Source organism: Mirounga leonina, unplaced genomic scaffold (genome assembly GCF_011800145.1).
Source record: "Mirounga leonina isolate KUSES-001 unplaced genomic scaffold, KU_Mleo_1.0 Mir_173, whole genome shotgun sequence".
Taxonomy (NCBI): Eukaryota; Metazoa; Chordata; class Mammalia; order Carnivora; family Phocidae; genus Mirounga; species Mirounga leonina.
Window position 1 is genome coordinate 61516982 of NW_023270447.1, and position 20348 is coordinate 61537329.

The 20348-nt window shown below is 41.1% G+C and overlaps 2 protein-coding genes across 2 annotated transcripts; both read right to left on the reverse strand.

Annotated features, from left to right (window-relative positions):
- Positions 1 to 13758: 13758 nt before the first annotated feature.
- On the reverse strand, positions 13759 to 14677 carry LOC118019548 (peroxiredoxin-1-like). Its single transcript, XM_035018851.1, has one exon. The coding sequence runs from the start codon at positions 14625 to 14627 to the stop codon at positions 14028 to 14030; it is 600 nt and encodes a 199-aa protein (XP_034874742.1). The 5' UTR covers positions 14628 to 14677; the 3' UTR covers positions 13759 to 14027.
- Positions 14678 to 18720: 4043 nt separating this feature from the next.
- Positions 18721 to 18994, reverse strand: LOC118019549 (60S ribosomal protein L39-like). The gene has a single exon (XM_035018852.1). The coding sequence runs from the start codon at positions 18992 to 18994 to the stop codon at positions 18839 to 18841; it is 156 nt and encodes a 51-aa protein (XP_034874743.1). The 3' UTR covers positions 18721 to 18838.
- Between the last annotated feature and the right edge of the window lie 1354 nt (positions 18995 to 20348).

Below are 20348 nucleotides of genomic sequence, written 5' to 3' on the forward strand. Positions count from 1 at the left end.
ATGGGAAAGAAGTTACAGTGATGAATAGATTGTTATACATTTCAAAAATGTTCCCCATTCATCTTCCTTAACACTGGGGCCTCCTACTGCTTGACTGTCAGCACATGCTAGCTGACAACAAAAGGAATGCACAGGAAGCCAATTAAAATTAACAGAAAAAGTCAGAGATAAGAATAACAAATCATGCCTGGTTCGACAGCTCATGGAGCTCTTCTGTAATTGTATGTTCCATACATCTAACAGAGAAACATTTTGCTACCCAAGATGCCTTATCACATCAAGGACTCTAGATGTAAAGGATAAACATCTTTCCCTAAATATGATGGAACCTACCACTATTTCTTCATTGCATTGCAGAATCTTAACAAAAGGATACCATTTTTTTTTAAAGATTCTATTTATTTGTCAGAGAGAGAGTGAGAGAGAGCACAAAGCAGGGGAAGCGGCAGGCAGAGGGCGAAGCAGGCTCCCCGCTGAGCAAGGAGCCCAATGTGGGACTCGATCCCAGGACACTGGGAACATGACCTGAGCCGAAGGCGGATGCTCAACCGGCTGAGCCACCCAGTCATCCAAAAGGATACCATTTTTGTCTCATAAAAGACTAATTTAATCCAGGAGGGGCAAGAATATGGGCTTTGGAGCCTGGTAAATCTGAGTAAACATCTTCCTAGCTGCATGACTATGAGTACATTGCTTAACTGAATAATTTGAGTTAGTTACGAATTACATTTGGTTGTTTGTAGGTCATAAAGCAGCTGAAATGTGAAAGAGGCTGATCTCTCCCTCAAAATAAAGAAATGAAGAGTTAGGTGGTTCAAGATTGGGATGGTGGCTCCTTGATCATTACGTTTCTAGGTTCTTCCTTTCGGCATGTCCCCATCATCTTTAGCACATTCTAGGTCACTCATGGTCTAATATGGCTTTTGAAGCTCTGGTCACCTCATCTGCTTTCCAAGCAGCAGGCAGGATGAAAGGAGGAAGGACAACAAAAATTTTCCTGGAAGCCCCACACAGTGACTTCTCTGTATATCTAACTGGTGGCTCGTATCTGCAAGGTAAATGGGAAATGTAGTTTTTCCTCTGCACACACTGCTCAGAACTTGGAAGGAAAGAATCATACTAGATTCTGGGCAGAGAGGTCTAAACAATCCTCAATGTCCATGATTCCCTTCTTTTAGTCACAGAAGCACCACCATACCTATCTACCACTAGTTTTACCTTGGCATGGGACCACTGAGTAGAGGTTATATTTTTCAGCCTCTCCTGCAGTCAGTTGTGGCCATGTGACTATGATCTTTCTGGACAAATGGGACATGAACTGCAGGGTTTGTGTGGAATTTCCTTAAAGAAATGGCCTGTCCTTCATCCTCTCCTCCTCCTTCCCACAGGCTGGGGCGTGCGTGTGTGGTGGTGAGCCAGCTTTTACCAAATAGGTGAGGACAGCACCCTGGATGATTTAATGGTGGAGTAATGAGACAGAAGGTACTGGGTCCCCGGATAACTGGGTGAGGCCGAGACACCCGCCACCTGGACTTTTTGCCTGTCTCTGTTCTGTGAGAGAGAAATAAACCTTCAGCTTGTTCAAACCACTGTATTTTGTTATCTCTTTGTTACAGCAAGTTAGCCTATATCCTAAGAAATACAGGCCACCTTTCTAGGCCTCAATTTATTTTCCTGTAAAATTGCAATGGCATTATGTACTCCACTGGGTTATAGCCAGAATTAAAAATAATATAAGGAAGGCACCTGGCAGGGCTATTAGAAGTAATAGTTACTAGCATGGGTTTCATGAGAGGATTCTGAGGAGCCGAGGAGCTGAGTAAAGCACTGGGAGGAAATCGGCAACTTGCTTCCCCACCAGTATGACTGGGAACTATTCTGTGTGACTGGATTCTTGATTTAGCAACAAAAGCATAAGAACCATAAATGTCTTGGATTTAAATGCTAGTTAAAATGTTTAGAAAATACCTCCGGATGCATTTTTCCCTTCTTAATTTGGATTATTTCCCTGCCTGAGGTTGGCACAGAGAAGTGCAGAATGCAGAGATGATGGATCTCAGTAGTAGACAGCGGAACAATACTGCAAAATATAAGGTAGGACCAGCTTTTCCTCAGCGGGCTTGAACAGTGGGATCAGGGAAGGCCACAGGATAGTGTGGGGTTTCTCCCCTGCTGTCATGAGGAGGGAAAAACAGCCAGCAAGAAGTATAATTCTGAATTGACTAAATTCAATTTGAACTCATAGAGACATAAACATAATTAAAAGGGTTTTTTTTTTCCATGCTATTAGCAGAAGTAGAGCTTGAGTCTAACATAGATTTAGTTGTAGAAAATAATGAACATTATATTCTTTTGCACATCTGAGTCATAGTATGCAAATTTCTATCCTGTTGCATGATACTTACAAAGTTGGTACAAAAAAAGCACACATATAGTCAATTTCATTTATGAACAGAGATTCCATAATCTTAAATAAAACATTGACAAATTTAATCCATTAGGACAGTAAAAAGAATAATACATCACATCCAAGTAGCATTTAGCTCACAAATGCAAGTGTAATAGGATTTTAAATTGGAAGTTTCAGCCAGAAACCCTAAGACAGTAGATATTAGATAACGAAGTTGTCAGCAGGCCATCTTGTAGGAGTTTCAGAGTAAATGGTCAAAAACGAGTTGCACATCTCAACCCCCTCACCATCAGGGGTTATAAAGGTTGCTGTAAACTTTGTGAAGAGGACTTTTCTGAAAAGAACTAGGCTGTATCTCTCCTCCCCTCTCTCAGGGAGCAGGGGTAGGGGATACTTTCCCCTTCTCAAGTCAAGAGGGAACCATTTCAATGGGACCACCTGGAGACTTTGATCTGTAATTCCTCCAGGTAGTAGGTCAGTGTCTGCCTCATGCCTGGAACATGGGAAGAGCCGAGATGGGCTAGCTAGCTGTTCAAACCACAGGGGAGGAGGGGCATTGATTATGTCAAGAGGCCTGCACTCCAAGAGTTAGCCAGGGTGGAAGATTTCTTTGGAAGGGGAGCTGGCTTAAACCCTATTAACTCTTGCCCAAGAGAATGGCTTGGAAGAGTCATGGGACTCCAACAGAAAGAGCCACGATAGAGTGGGCCACCAAAACACAAGAGCTGAGATGGGAGGAGCCAATGGAAGAAAATGGTATCACCAGCACTGTGGCAGGTACAACAGAATGTATCTACTGGGGGCCTCTGCAGAACCCATAAACATAGCCAAGAAGGAAATAGTCAGTTTGAGTATTTACCAATCCCAAAGAACTTGAAACTATTTAATGAAAGTGTTTCTTTCCCAAACCTGAGAGAAAGTTCTTACTTGACTCTCCCAAACCTGAGAGAGCCACCTGGAAGAGAAGGTGATAACCTACACAGGGAAAGAGAGCATAACCATGGCCCTACCTCCCTCCATTCCTGTTGTTAAGTGTTCATGCAGAAGGTCCAAGTTAGAGGAGAGGAGTTTTCACTTTAATAAAGTTTGGAATTTTGATTATTACATAGAATTGGGCATTCCAATGCCTGAACTAAAACTGTCATTTATTGTGACCATGGGATCTTTTTATTATTTAAGAGTCATGTGAATGCCTGAGATTCATCAGGACCAGAGGGGAAAGCTTCCCCAATGAATAAATTTTAAAGGCACATTGTGAATGAGATCCAAAAAGCATGGAATTTTTAAAAATTGGTAAATTGGGTCCCATCAAAATTTAAAAATTTGGAGATGTATCCACACAATGGAATGCTAATCAGCCATAAAAACATGTGCACTAGTGATCTCTACAATAACATGGATGAATCTTACAAACATTATGCTTGGTAAGAAAAGCCAGAGAATACATACTATATGATTTTATTTCTATGAAATTCTAGAAAAGGGAATATTAACCTATAGTGACAGGTACCAGATTAGTGATTGCCTGGGGCCATGATGCTCATTGCAGCATTATTCATAATAACAAAAATATGGAAACAACCCAAATGTCCATCAACTGATGCACAGATAAATAAAATGTGGTATATTTTGGTAATAAAAGGAATGAAATACTGATACATTCTACAATTTGGATGGCCCTTGAAATATTATGCTAAGTGAAAGCAGTTGGACACAAAGGACCCATACATGTTGTATGATCCCATTTTTATATGAACTGTCCAGAATAGGCAAATTTATAGAGACAGAAGGTAGACAAATGGTTGTCTAGGACTGGGAAAAGGGTTGGAGTGAAAAGGGGATGAGGTTCTTCTGGGGATGATGAAAATATTCTAAAATTTATCGTGGAGATGATTGTACCACTCTGTGAATATACTAAAAACCATTGACTTGTACATTTTATTTATTTATTTATTTATTTATTTATTTATTTATTTATTTATTTTTAGATTTTATTTATTTGTGAGAGAGAGAATGAGAGACAGAGAGCATGAGAGGGAGGAGGGTCAGAGGGAGAAGCAGACTCCCTGCTGAGCAGGGAGCCTGATGTGGGACTCGATCCCGGGACTCCAGGATCATGACCTGAGCCGAAGGCAGTCGCTTAACCAACTGAGCCACCCAGGCGCCCACATTTTATTTATTTTTATTTTTTTATTTTTTTAAAGATTTTATTTATTTAACAGAGAGAGACATAGTGAGAGCAGGAACACAAGCAGGGGGAGTGGGAGAGGGAGAAGCAGGCTTCCCGCAGAGCAGGAAGCCCGATGTGGGACTCAATCCCAGGACCCTGGGATCATGACCTGAGCCAAAGGCAGACACTTAATGACTGAGCCACCCAGGCGCCCGACTTGTACATTTTAATTTATTTTTATTTTTTGTAAGATTTTATTTTTAAGTAATCTCTACACCCGACATGGGGCTTGAACTCACAACCCTGAAATCAAGAGTTGCATGCTCTACTGATTGAGCCAGCCAGGTGCCCTCATTGACTCATACATTTTAAATGGGTGGGTTGTACGGCATGAGAATTATCTCTCAATAAAGCTGATGTCCAAAAAATGGAATTGGAGACAATTGGAAATCCTTTTGGGGAAAAGAGTCAAATTGGATTCTTACCAATACCATTAAAAATATGCATTTTTAAAAAGATTTTATTTATTTATTTGAGAGAGAGTGAGTGAGTGAGAGAGAGAGCACACAAACCAGAGGGGAGAGGCAGAGGGAGAGGGAGAAGCAAACTCCCCACTGAGCAGGGAGCCCATGTAGGGCTCAATCCCGGGACCTGGGGATAATGAACTGAGCCAAAGGCAGATGCTTAAACAACTGAGCCACCCAGACGCCCCTGTACATTTTTTTTTAAGTAAACTCTATGACCAACATGGGGCTTGAATTCACTATCCCAGGATCAAGAGTTGCATGCTCTACGGATTGAGCCAGCCTGGTATCCAAAAAATATACATTTCTGATTAATTAAAAACCTGAATATAAAAAAATGCTATGAAATTATTAGGAAAAAAAACTATAGAAAAATGTTTATGACCTAAGGAGTAAGGAAAATCTTGCTGAGGGAGATTCAAATAGAAAAAAAACCTTAAGGGCGCCTGGGTGGCTCAGTCGTTAAGCATCTGCCTTCAGCTTGGGTCATGATCCCAGGGTCCTGGGATGGAGCCCAGCATCGGGCTCCCTGCTCTGCGGGAAGCCTGCTTCTCCCTCTCCCACTCCCCCTGCTTGTGTTCCCTCTCTCACTGTGTCTCTCTCTGTCAAATAAATAAATAAAATCTTAAAAAAAAAATAAAAGGAAAAAAACCTTAAAAGAGAAGTGATACATTTGACTATGTCACTATTAAAAACTTTTGTAGAACAATAGATACCATAAGTAAGCTAAAGGCAGCAGACTGAGAAAAAATATTTGTAGTATATGTATTAGGAATTAAGACTCATTATGTATAAAGAACTCCTATAGTTAATAAACAAACAAACAAAAAAGAAAATAGGATACCAACAATTTACAAATGGGAAAACACAAATGGCTAATATACATATTAAAACACACTTTTGATCAATTCTCCCAGGAATCAAGGAAATGTAATTTAAAATAAAAAATTTCAGGGGCACCCAGCTGGCTCAGTTGGAAGAACAAGTGTCTCTTGATCTCAGGGTTGTGAATTTGAGCCCCGTGTTGGGTGTAGAGATTATTTAAAGATAAAATCTTTAAAAAAATGTCACCCATTAGATTAGAATTTAAAAGATTGTTAATATTAGGTGTTAGGAGGGATACGAAAAGCTTTCACAAAGTTGAAATGCCTAATTCTCATAGAGACTGCTGGTAGGAATGTAAATTGGCACAGCCATGGGAGGGCAAATGGCAGCACTGACTAAAATTTTAAATGTGTGTATATTATGACCTGGGAGCTCCCTCTCTCAGCATCTACCATAGTGAAGCACTTACAAGTGCACAAACTGGGGGCGCCTGGGTGGCTCAGTCGGTTAAGCATCTGACTTCTGCTCAGGTCATGATCTCAGTGTCCTGGGATGGAGCCCCAGGTGTGGCTCTCCAGTTATAGATCTTCAGGGAGTCTGCTTGTCCCTCTCCTCCTCCCCTCCCCTTGCCCCTCCCTGCTTCGTACTCTCTCTGTCTCTCAAATAAATGAATAAAATCTTAAAACAAAACAAAACAGAACAAAACAAACAAACAGGGGCGCCTGGGGGGTTCAGTGGGTTGAGTGTCTGCCTTCGGCTCAGGGTCCTGGGATCGAGCCCCAAGTCAGGCTTCCCTGCTCAGCAGGAAGCCTGCTTCTCCCTCTCCCTTGGCTCCTCCTCCTGCTTGTGCACCCTCTCTCAAATAAAAAAATAAATAATAAAATCTTAAACAAACAAACAAACACGTGCACAAGCGGCTTGTATAAAGATGTGCATGGCAGCTTTGCTCATCCTAGGACAAACTGGGGGAAAATTTAAAGGTCTAAGTTTTATTGGGAGTGGACTGGCTATGCACGGTTTAAAAGACAAGGTTGATTTTTTTTTTTTTTTAAAGATTTTATTTATTTATTCATGAGAGACAGAGACAGAGAGAGAGAGGCAGAGAGAGAAGCAGCCTCCCAAGGAGCAGGGAGCCTGATGCGGGACTCGATCCCAGGACCCTGAGATCATGACCTGAGCTGAAGGCAGACGCTTAACCATCTGAGCCACCCAGGCGCCCGACAAGGTTGATTTTTATGTGCAGAGAATGACCTCCAGGATTTATTCTTGGTGACAAAACAAATGTTTTGTCGACCAATATGTTTGGTATGATACCCTAGTAAAATCAACCTCACACAAAACAATGTTATCTGCAGGTATGTGTAGATTTAAAACATAAGAGTAAAGGCTGAGATACTATCAACCTGAAAATAACAGCCAATAATAGCATATTATTGAGTGTTCTCTATTAAAAAAAAAAAAAAACTGCTCTGAGCCCTTTGAAAGATTTTCCTCATTTAATCCTTATAATGACCCTATAAGATGTGTATCACTACCATCTTCATGATGATGAACTGAAGCTGAGAGAGGTTAAATGACTTGATCAAGTCATGCGTAAGTTGCAGAGTCAAGATTTGAATTTGTAGGGCGCCTGGGTGGCTCAGTCGTTAACCATCCGCCTTCGGCTCAGGTCATGATCGCAGTGTCCTGGGATCGAGTCCCCCATCAGGCTCCCTGCTCGGCGGGGAGCCTGCTTCTCCCTCTCCCACTCCCCCTGCTTGTGTTCCCTCTCTCGCTGTGTCTCTCTCTGTCAAATAAATAAATACAATCTTAAAAAAAAAAAAGATTTGAATTTGTAAATAATCTCTCTTATATGTGGAATCTAAAATAGTCGAACTTATAGAAGAAGAGAGTAGTCCGGTGGTTACAGGGGCTGGGGGGAGAGGGAAACTGGGAGGTGATGGTCACAGAGCACAAAGTTTCAGTTATGCAAGATAAGTAAGTCCTGAAAATCTGTTCTACAGCACAGCACCTATAACTAGCAATATTTTATTTTATTTTTTAAAGATTTATTTACTTATTTATTTATTTGAGAGCTAGAGAGCAGAGGGGCAGAGGGAGAGGGAGAAGGAGAGAAGCAGACTCCTGGCTAAGCATGGAGCCCTACATGGGGCTCAATCCTGGGGACCCTGAGATCATGACCTGAGCCAAACCAAGAACTGGTCACAACCTACTGTGTCATCGAGGTGCCCCAAAGGATTATATTTTATAATTGAATTTTGCTAAGAGGGTAGATGTTATGTTAAATGTTCTTACCACACAACAAAAATAATAATAAAGAGAAGGAAGAAAACTTTGGGGGAGGATGGAAACATCTGTGGGCTTGATAGTGGTAATGATTTCACAGGCATATACTTAATCTCAAACTCATTGAATTGTATGCATTAAATATATATCTCTTTTTACATATTAATCATACAACAATAAAGTGGGTTTTTTTTTTTTTTGAGAGAAAAAAATCAAAAACCATACCCAAACCAACCAAACAAACAAAAGATTTGAACTTGGAGAATCTTGCTCCATAGCTGTAAGTCTTAACTTGGGTTATATGTGGGGAAGGGGAGGGACGCCTGTATTACTTTGGCTAAATGTGGGCGGCTCAGTCTGTTAGGCAGCTGGCTCTTGATTTCAGCTTAGGTCATGATCTCAGGGTCCTGAGATCGGGCCCTGCATCACATTCCATGCTCAGTGGGGAGTCTGCCTGAGGTTCTCTCTCCTTCTCCCTCTGCCCCCTGCTCTCTAAAATAAATAAATAAATCTTTAAAAATTTAAAAAATATATGTGGGGACAGGGAACTAGCATTGGGATGGTGGTCAAAGGAGCCACGGCCCAATTTGTAATGTCTTTATTTTGTTTAAAGGTGCATTAATTCTTTTTAAGATTTTATTTATTTTTTTATTTGACCGAGAGAGAACGAGTGAGAGAGAGCAGGGAGCCCTACACCGAGCTTGATCCAGGACCCCAGGATCATGACCTGAGCCAAAGGCAGACGCTTAACCAACTGAGCCACCCAGGCGCCCTGTAAGAGTGCATTAATTAAAAAAAAAAAAAAAAGTAAAGGCGCATTAATTTTTTGTATCAAATTTACTTAAAAAAGAAATATGGCAATTTACTAATTTTTATAGAAGGTGAAAGAGATAACCCTGATCCCACTGTGTTATTCTTAGAAATGACATCAGGATAGGCTTTTTCCTTTTTTTTAGTACTTTTTTTTTTTTTAAAGATTTTGTTTATTTATTTGAGAGAGAGAGAGAGAGCACATGAGGGGGGGAGGGTGAGAGGGAGAAGCAGAGGGAGAAGCAGTCCTGATGCGGGACTTGATCCTGGGACTCCAGGATCATGACTTGAGCCAAAGGCAGTCGTTTAACCAACTGAGCCACCCAGGCGCCCCTCCTTTTTCTTTTTTTTTTAAAAAGATTTTATTTATTTATTTGTCAGAAAGAGAGAGTGAGCACAAGCAGGGGAAGCGGCAGGCAGAAGGAGAGGGAGAAGCAGGCTCCCCACTGAGCAAGGAGCCCGACACGGGACTCCATCCCAGAACCCTGGGATCACGACCCAAGCCAAAGGCAGACACTCAACCAACTGAGCCACCCACGTGTCCCAACATAGGCTTTTTCCAAAGTGCTTTAGAAACTGCGTTTGAGCACTCTCTGACATGACAACTCAAAATATGATGAATAAAGAAAAAACATGATGAGTAAAATGCATTCAATTTGGAAACTACGGTATACTAAAATTGAGATTAAGACAAAAGTCAAGTACCTCTTTCTTCGGTCTTACCATAACCTTATTTCAACTTCTTTCCTGCTCCTACACATTCCAGGAGAAGAAATCCATGCTCTATTTCCTGTCCATGTTTTGCTGAATTTGCTCCCATTTTATCCTCTGCCCAGAATGCTTGCACCCTCACCTCCTTGGTTCACTCACTCCTTCAGGGAGCCATCTGTACCTAGTTCAATGCATAGCACGGAGGCCTTTAATATGTGTTAATAGACCTTGGAATGATTACTGAAGAAGTCTTATCCAACAGATCAGGACCAGAAATTGAATAATTCTGTTAAAGAAAGAAATCACAGAATGGGACCTATACTTACGTTTAATATTTCATTTTAACATCAAGCATATTTATATACATTCACACACCAATGTTTGATGTAAGGCAAGGTTGAGAATGAGTCCTCTGGAGCTCTGCATTATCTTTCTTGAGCAACTTACAACCACAATATGCATTTTGATGATTTCCATTTTGGGTTTCTTTCTTTCTTTTTTTTTTTTAAAGTAGCTCCACGCCCAACATGGGGCTTGAACTCAGGACCCTGAGGTCCAGAGTCACGTGCTACACCAACTGAGCCAGCCAGGCGCCCCACTTTGGGTTTCTTTAAAGTGGAGCAAGAACTTCAACACACCTGAGAAGGAAATCTGTGTCAGGACTTGAAATTACTGTGCTTAGAATTATTTACCCAACTTTTTACAATTGTTTTGCCCACACTTATTTCAATGGTAATTTTTGTGCTTTTCTGTTTTTCTGTGACTCAGCTTTTACTGGATCTTTTCAAAGCATTCCACTCAATTTAGAAAAAAAAAAACTTAATGAAATGTTGCAAACATACAAGGAGAAAAACAGAAGGAACACTTGTACCCACATTGAGCTGTATGAATGCTAACATTTTGCTAAAGTTGCTTCAGAGTTTTCAAAAAGGAATAAACATTACAGATAGAGTTGAAACCTGCTGCACGCACTCCACACTGATTTCATTTCTATTCCACCCTCCGCATCCAGGACAACTATCCCAAATTCAGCATTTACCTTACTCATATGCGTTTGTTTGTTTGTTCATTTATTTGAGGGGGGAGGGGCAGAGGGAGAGAGAAAGTGGGAATCCATAGCTGACTCCCTGCAGAGCATGGAGCCAGACGCAGGGCTGAGATGACCCTGAGATCAGGACCTGAGCTGAAAGCAAGAGCTGGACACTCAACCGACTGCAACACCCCATATGTGTTTTTATACTTATTACATATGTGCGCCAATACGTATATGACTGTGTTTGACATATTTGGGCTCTATATGTAAATGGTGTCCCATGCACACATGATTCTGCAACTTGATTTTTTTCTCTCATCATTCTGTGTTTACAATTAATCCTTGTTGTTATATAGAGCTCTAGTGAATACATTTGCATTCAATTCATAGTATTTTGTAAATATTTCAAAACTTGTTTTTTTCTCTTGTTGAACATTTATGTCCATTTTTTTCCATTACAAACAACACCGCAGCGATCATTCCTTCATAAATCTCCTTGTAGATACATGTGGGAGTTTCTGCAGTATAGACAATATAGGGACGCCTGGGGGGCTCACTTGGTTAAGTGTTTGCCTTTGGCTCAGGTCATGATCCCAGGGTCCTGGGATCGAACCCCATGTCAGGCTCCCTGCTCAATGGAGAATCTGCTTCACCCTCTCTCTCTGCCCCTCCCCCCTGCTCATGCGCGCTCTCTCTCTCTCACAAATAAATAAAATCTTAAAAACAAAACAGGGATGCCTGGGGGGCTCACTTGGTTAAGTGTCTGCCTTTGGCTCAGGTCATGATCCCAGGGTCCTGGGATCAAGTCCCACATCAGGCTTAGTGGGGAGCCTGCTTCTCCCTCTGCCTATCTCTCTCTCTGACAAATAAATAAAATCTTAAAAAAAAGAAAAGAAAAGAAAAATTGAATTTGGGAGTCAAAGGGCATGCATATCTTTATAAGTATATCATCCAATTATTTTCTAACATGGTTGTAGCAGTTGATGCTCTTTCTAGCAGTGTGTGAGAGTTCATTGCTCCATACCCAACACTCACCCTATCATTCTTTCAAGTTTTCTCCCAGTTAGATAGGTGTGGAATGGTATCTCAAGTGATTTTAGTTTGATAATGAGGTTCCTTATCTCTTCATATGTTTATTGGCAATCCAGAAGTCTTCTAGGAATTGCTTGTTTCTGTCCTTTGCTCACTTCTCTGTTATCTTTTATTCTTGACTTGTAGAAGTTTTTGTTAAATTCTGGATACCTAGCCTAGTCGATTAAATGAATTGCAAATATTTTTCTCAGATTGCAGCTTGTAATTTATCTTTGTTTATGTCATCTTTTCTTTTTTTAAAAGATTTTTAAATAAATCTCTGCACCCAACATGCGGCTCGAACTCACAACCCCGAGATCAAGAATCGCACAGTCCTCCAACTGAGCCAGCCAGGCACCCCTGTTCATGTCATCTTTTGTTGAATAAATGTTTCTAAACTATAGGTAATCACATTTATCAATCTTTTCTGTCATCGTTTGTGCTTTTAGGTTTTAAGAAATACTTGCTTATTCTGAGAAAAAGGTTCTCCTAACATTCTCTTCAAAATGTTTTAAGCTTTATTTCTAATGTTTAGGTCTTTATTCCACTTTGATATGGTTTTCAGTATGGTGTGGGGGGTAGGGACCTAGCTTTCTTTTTTTCTGTATACACAACCATCTTACCCCAGGTTCTCTGAAAAATAGAACCCAAGGCACCACCTCTTGCTGAAGTATTGAGAGGAGTAATCCCAAGGCAGCAAGAGTTAAGGAGAAGGGAAATGGAGAGTAGAAGAAAAGAAAACAAATATCAGTTGATATGTTGCCAAGCTGGCCATAGCATCCCAAGGAAATCCAGCCCGGGTCACCTAGGACATCTTTCCGACATGTTCTGTGTATGCACCACACCTCTGAATAGTCCATCAGAGAGAGGAAGAAGGGCAAACAGTTTATCTGCCGGATCCTCTTTTCTCCTCCCTGTTCTTGGTTGAAGTTTACTCCACTGGAATTTTACTCACTTCCGGGTTGAGTTACACATTTTCTCTGTGTAGCCAGTGGGCAAACCAGTCTCCAGCACTGTTGTATGGAGCTTGATGCTTTATCTGAGCCTGACAGTGATGGAAGAGGCATGAGTTTGGTAAGGTGGGACCTGGGCACCAGAACCACTTCTGCTGTGTTGGGAGCAATGGAAGCCCCACCAAAGCCAGGTTCTCACTCTATGGTGAGATTGAGACAACTAGAAGTAGTACAGGAAGAAACATCAACAGCTTCTGGGGCTTCCAGGGACAGGTGGGTCCAGGTATATTATTTGAATTCTTTACAACCAATTTCCTTATAATTGAATAGTTCATTCTCCACCCATCCACCCCCCGCCATTATAATGCCACTGTTGAATATATCCAGTCTGCATATATTCACAGACCTCTTTCCAGAGTCTCTTTTCTATTCTGTCCACCAACGTGTCTATCCTCAAGCCAGGATCACACCATGTTAACTGTAACGTTAAAGTAAGTTGGTAGCTGGAGGAACGGTCTATTTTGTTCTCATCTTCAAAACTGTCTTATCCTTTTTCTCTCCTATATGAATTTTAAGACCAGTCTGTCTAGTTTCACAAATAGTCATATTTGGATTTTATTTAAAATTATATTGGATTTATGAACTAATTTGGGAAGAACTTACATGTTTATGTCATTAAATTTTCCAATTCATGAACCTGGTAGATCTCTCCATTTATTCAGATCTCTCTCTGTGTGTATGTACAGGTATTCTTCAATTTTGTAATTTTCTTCACAATGACACTTTTGGTCAGATTGATTCCTAGTAATCTTATTCTTTTCCTTATTGTAAATGGGATCTTTGTTCTTACCACAAGTTCTGATTATTTACTGATGTTGAAAGACTACTGATTTCTCTGTATTGATCCTGAATACAGCACGTTTGCTAAACTCTCTTATTAGTTTTAGCAGATTCCTTTTTTCTTCCTCAGTTCAAGTTTAATAGAAACAACAAAAGACAAAAAGTGATGCCCTACTACTGTACATAACAGTTGGCCTGCCCCATAACAGCTCAGGCCCTTCTCTCCAGAGGAAGAAAGGCTGGCCTCCCTAACCCCTGCAGGAAAGGCCTGTCCTGTCCCCATACCACATCTGCACAGTGTCTAAAGTTTTATGTTCTAAGCATGACAATAATACAAAAAAGATTTTGTTTTCATGGCCACCCACTGCAGCCCAGCCCTAAAATGACCTGGCGCTCACTTCTGCTTAGAGAAATATTCTTTGCTCTTCTGGACATCAGGCTTCATGGTATCACTGCCAGGCTTCCAGCCAGCGGGGCACACTTTCCCACGCTTGTCAGTAAACTGGAAGGCCTGAACCAGTCGCAGAGTCTCATCCACAGAGCGGCCAACAGGAAGGTTATTTACCATGATCTGCCTAAGGATACCTTTATCATCAACGATAAAGAGGCCCCTGAACGAGATGCCTTCATCAGCCTTTAAGACTCCATAGTCCTGAGCAATGGTATGCTTGGGGTCTGATACCAAGGGAATGTTCGTGGGTCCCAGTCCTCCTTGTTTCTTGGGTGTGTCGATCCATGCCAGGTGACAGAAATGAGAATCCACAGAAGCACCAATCACTTGACAGTTGAGTTTCTTAAATTCTTCTGCCCTGTCACTGAAAGCAATGATCTCAGTGGGGCACACAAAGGTGAAGTCAAGAGGGTAAAAGAAGAACACAGTGTCTTTTCCTTTGTAGTCAGATAGACTGAGGTCTTTGAACTGGCCATCTGGCATAACAGCCGTGGCTTTGAAGTTGGGGCCAGGATGCCCAATTTTGGCATTTCCTGAAGACATCTTGCTATCAGCGGCTCTGAGAACAAAAACGCCGAAGACAAGGCAGGAAGAAGACCAGTTTTAATAGATTCTATTCTGTGGATTATCTAGGGTTTTTGTATGTAATCAATCACGATATTTGTAAATAACAACAATGGCTTCTGATCTCAGTTTTAAAGATTTTTAGAAATCATGAATGAGGGGTGCCTGGGCAGCTCAGTCATTAAGCGTCTGCCTTTGGTTCAGGTCATGGTCCCAGGGTCCTGGGATCGAGCCCCGCATCGGGCTCCCTGCTCAGCAGGAAGCCTTGCTTCTCCCTCTCCCTCTGCTGCTCCCCTGCTTGTGTGTTCTCTCTCTGTCAAATAAATAAATAAATAAATCTTAAAAAAAAAGAAAGAAATCATGAATGAGTATTAAATTTTGTTGATTTTTTTTTTTTTATTTATTGGAATGGTCAGGTTTTCTCCTTTAATCTGTTCACAAGGCAGACGCTTAACCAACTGAGGTAGTCGGTTTTATAATTTAAGTACACCTGGCATCAATAGGTTATGAAATCAAATACAGCTGACCCTGGATGAGCATAAAACTCACATGCACAGCAGCCCATTACCTACAAGGATTACACTGATGGTTCTTTTTTTTTTTTTTTTAAGATTTTATTTTTAAGTAATCTCTATACCCAACATGGGGCTCGAATTTATAACTCCGAGATCAAGAGTTACGTGCTCCACCAACTGAGCCAGCCAGGTGCCCCGCACTGATGATTCTTTTAAAACAGAATGGAGAGTATCAGTTAAGTGGAAGTTGATTTAAAAAGTGTTCACTTGGTGCCTGGTGACTCAGTTGGTTAAGTGTCTGCCTTTGGCTCAGGTCGTGATCCCGGGATCCTAGGATCGAGCCCTGTATCGGGCTCCTTGCTTAGCAGGGAGGCTGCTTCTTCCTCTCCCTCTGCCTACCGTGCCCCATGCTTGTATACTCTCTCTCTCTCAAATGAATAAATAAAATCTTTAAAAATAAATAAATAAATAAAAAGTGTTCACTGTTTAAGGAAATCTGGTTGTGGTGACAAAGCACATGCTTTATAAGTCGACGTAAGTTGTCTCCATTCAACTAAATTCAAGAAATAGTTACTGGGAAATGACATTAAGTATCACATTAGGCCATCATGGTTAAAAACAAAGGTGAAACAAATAGTTCCTGGGGTGCCTGGCTGGCTCAGTCGGTAGTGTGCGGCTTTTGATCTTGGGGTCGTGAGATTAAGTCCCACGTTGGGTGGAGAGTTTACTTAATAATAAAAACAAAACAAAAAACAAACAAGCAAACAAAAACCAAATAGTTCCTGTTCACAAAATATTTTCCAACCTAGTAGAGAGGTTAAGACCAAGTGCATACAGACATAATCATGATACAAAAAAAGTAAGACAGATGTCTAGGATGTACAAAAACTGTCATGGAGGGGAGGTGTAACTGGGGAAAAGGAGTGATCAGGAAAGGAGTCTTAGAGGAGGTAGATTATGCGGTAAACTAAGAAAGGTGTTAGACCGTTGATGTTCATACCAGCTAGCGCCTTTCATTGCTTCCTATCTGTTGGTGGTTGCCTTGAAAGCAAGGAGAGCTATCTGCCCTGATTACCATTTCTTTTCTTGTTAGCCTTGCACACAGATTCTTCCTCTCTGTCCAGCCCTTTCAGATGAAATGTCCACACCCTAACCCCTAGAACCGTGAATATGTTATGTTACATGGCAAGGGAGAACTAAGATTGAATGTGGAAATAAATTTGCTAATCAGCTGACCTTTAAATGAGGAGATTATCCTGGATTATCCTGATGGGCCCAGGGTAATCTCAAGAGAGCTAAGAAGTGAAAGAGGGAAGCCGGAGAGTTAGTGCCAGAGGGATACAGCCTGAGAAAGACTTGACCTGTCATTGTTGGCTTGGAAGACGGAAGGGCGTCAGGAGCCAAAGAATGACGCAGCCTCTAGAGGCTGGAAAAGGTAAGGAAAATGGATTCTCTCCTAGAGCCTCCAGAGGAAAATCCAGCCTGAAGACAACTTAATTTTAGCCCAGTGGGTCCCATTTCAGACTTCAGACCTACAGAACTGTAAGATAGTAAATCTGTGTTATTTTAAGCCACCAAGTTTGTGGTAATTTGTTACAGTAGCAGTAAGAAAATAACACAAAAGTTTAATAAAGTCAATCAGGAGAAAGAACAGGTTTTGAAGGAAAGCTCATGGCTTTGTTCTTGCAAAGCTAAGAAGCTTGTTATTTGTGAAAGAGCCAGAATTTCTGGCCATTGGAAATGTGGGTTTGGATCTCAGAAAAGACACTGGGATTTGCAATCCTAGAATCATCTCATAGAGGAGACACTTGACCCCTAAAGCATGGGTGAGATGGCTTGAAAGAGAAAATTTAGAGCAGTGTTGTGCAATAGAAATATAACACAAATCGTGAATGTGAGCCACATTTGCAATTTAAATTTTTTAGTAACCATGTTAAATACATTAAAAAGGAATAGATAAAATTAAATTTTAATGGCATACTTGGTTGTACTCAACATATCCTAATTATTATCATTTCAACATATAATTACTATAAAAAGTATTAATGAGATATTTTATATTCTCTTTTTGGTATGAAGTCTCTAAAATCTGGTATGCATTTTATACTTATAGCGCTTTTCAGTTCAGTACATCTATAATTAATTTCAACGGCTCTATAACCATCACGTGGTTGGTGGCTACTCTATTGGGCAGTGCTGTTTAGAGAAAGAACAGACACAAAGGATGGAGCCTTGAGAGATAACTGCATTTAGGAGACAGGAGGAGGAAAAGGACCCAGTGAATGAATAGAAATAGGAGGAGAATCAGGAAGTGCAATGTTTCAAAATCCAAAGGAATTTTACTTAGGGAAACATGGGGGGTGAGGGGTGGGAAGCATCACATGCTCTTTTTCTTCAGTGCTCTGGCTCATTCAACTCTTTCATTTTAGAGGGTTTCCCCCATCTGTACTGAAGCTCTATACTACAAAGTCACTTTCCTTTGCTCTCCCTTTAATAGTCTCATATATACATCTAGTTATATATTTAGGGGCTCAAACATAGGTGGCTGGGTAACAGGGTGACTAGGGAAAAAAGAAAGGAGCACTGAGGTGGCATGAGGTTGTTGGAGGATGTGATGATTTGGAACAGGTGCCTGGTGGGAGTAAGATGGAGATCATGTTACCATGACAACTGATTATTTCATTGGTCCAATGACCAGTTGCCATGGTGACAAAATCTTTGTGTCAATGTGACATGGATCCCAAGGGAGAAGAGGCTTGTGCAAAGGACCCTTTGCTCATTGGTAAAGCTTTTATATTTGCAATAATTCCTGCATTGCTTGATGAAACCTCCCCCAGGAACTTCAATCAACACTGATGGCCCCCCTCCTCCTTCCTGTTCATTTATAGCAATCACTGCTTGCAAACTGCACACAGTTTCATTGTTCATGTTCTATATAGTGTTTTCTTATCTGATAGTCTTTAATTGTTTCAGCAATTTATCTCTTTCTCCTACATAGATATAATCCTGTTGAAGGCAGGGATCATTCTTATAATTCAGTGGGTTTTCAAAGGACTGGGGGTTAGTGGAAAAAGGAGACCTTTGGGCCAGACAGATCTGCATTTATATACCACCTCTGCTTCTGCCATTTGCCAATTGTGTGGCCTTAGGAAAGTCATTTTATCTTCTTGAAATCTAGTTTTCTTCTCTAAAATGGGGATAATAAAACTTGCATTGCAGGGTTGCTGTGATGATTACAGATAACCTAAATAAAGTAGCTGGCCTGCAGTAGGGACTCAATAAATAGTTCTAATTATTACAGCATGACACCCAGCCCAGTCCTGGATGCCATGATTAGCACTTAGTAAAACCTGGTGAATAATAAGACAATGATGACAGATGATAGGATAACAGTAGGACTAGATTTAATCTTCCAGGTCCTTAAAGATCAGTTGTCCTATGATGGCCGAACTACACCTCAGCTGCAATTCTTTTTTTTTTTTCAGCCGAGAGGTCTCACACTTATTACTGAACCAACCTGGTTCAGAGGCATAGTAACAGAGAAAAATCATTTCCCTGATAAAACATGGCCAGGTAGGAGGGATGTTTACAGAGTGGTAGGATAGGAACACATGATCTTCATGCAGCTTAAAAATGTGTGCTTATTAGGTGTGGCATCTCATGATGTGTGATGCCTTACAGACCCAGCTTGGTTCTTCTCCAGTGCCTCCTCTTAGAGTTGTACCTGATTTTATTACCAGTTTTCATCCGAATCCACTGGGGAATGGGATGATTCTGCTTTTGTTTCTTGGCCAGGAATCCCTTGATTCCGAAAGTCTCGTGAGAAAACATGACAGAGAACAGTCAGCCACACACACCAAGATGGCGGCAAAAAGGGGGAAAGCTCAGCTGCAATTCTTTTTTTTTTTTTTAAATTTTATTTATTTTTTTGACAGAGAGAGACACAGCGAGAGCAGGAACACAAGTAGGGGGAGTGGGAGAGGGAGAAGCAGGCTTCCCGCCGAGCAGGGAGCCCGATGTGGGCTTCGATCCCAGGATCCTGGGATCATGACCTGAGCCGAAGGCAGACGCCCAACGACTGAGCCACCCAGGCATCCCAAAGATCTGTCTTAATATATGTCTTCATATATTTATTTTCTGACTTCAGAAATTCCCATTAATTTTTAGATAAGATAATGTTATGATGTGTCAAAATAGCAGTTCTTATCTTTTGGAGATTCACTTTTAAGATATGTGTGTATTGATGAAGTATGGTTTCTGGAATTTGCTTTAAAATATCACAGAAGGGGCAATGTGAGGGTGAGGGTAGTGATCTAGATGAAACAAGGTTGGCTACTACATGATTACTGTCGAAGCTGGATGATGGGGAGGGTTCAGTGTATTATTTGCCTATTTGCATTGGTTTGAAGTTTTCCATAGAAAATAGTTTGAAGAGATTAAGGAATCGTATTTAAAACAGTAAGTCCAGGGGCATCTGGGTGGCACAGCTGGTTGGGCATCTGACTCTTGGTTTTGGCTCAGGTTGTGATTTCGGGGTGGTGAGATTGAGCCCTGTGATGGGCTCCATGCTCAGTGTGGAGTCTGCTTGAGATTCTCTCTCCCTGTGCCCCTCCTGCGTGTGCTCTCTCTCCTCTCTCTACAATCAATCAATCTTTAAAAAAAATAAAACAATAAGTCCATTTATCCAAGACTGTATGCACAGCAAAGATGCTTAGATGTGAAGAAGTACAGAATATTCCTTACTACAATGTTGGATAACTGCATCATGTTGGTTTAATGAATAAATTAATGTGTATCTCCCCTAGCTGGCTCTCCATAGTGAGCCTTCTACATTGTGCACACAAATAATATTTTTTCTATTTCAAATTACAATTAGTATCATTCATGATGTTGTAGGTTAAATTCCTTGAAAAAAGACTCTGATAGGGAGTTTGTGGGCAAGAAGTTTTTTGGTGGTGAAGTGTGCCTTTGTGATCAGTTCTAGTGGAGGAGTGAAGTCAAGAGGAATATGTAGAGGAAGGAGTTGACCTGTGATACAGTTGCCAAACAGAGTCATCTGATCTAGCACCCATACCCCTAGGTCCTAAGGAGCTCAGGAGAAAGAAGGCCCTTCAAATATGTACAGCCTGGACCACTAGGTCCAGGCCTTTATACTTGGAATCACCCTCCTGCCTCCCTTGCCCCA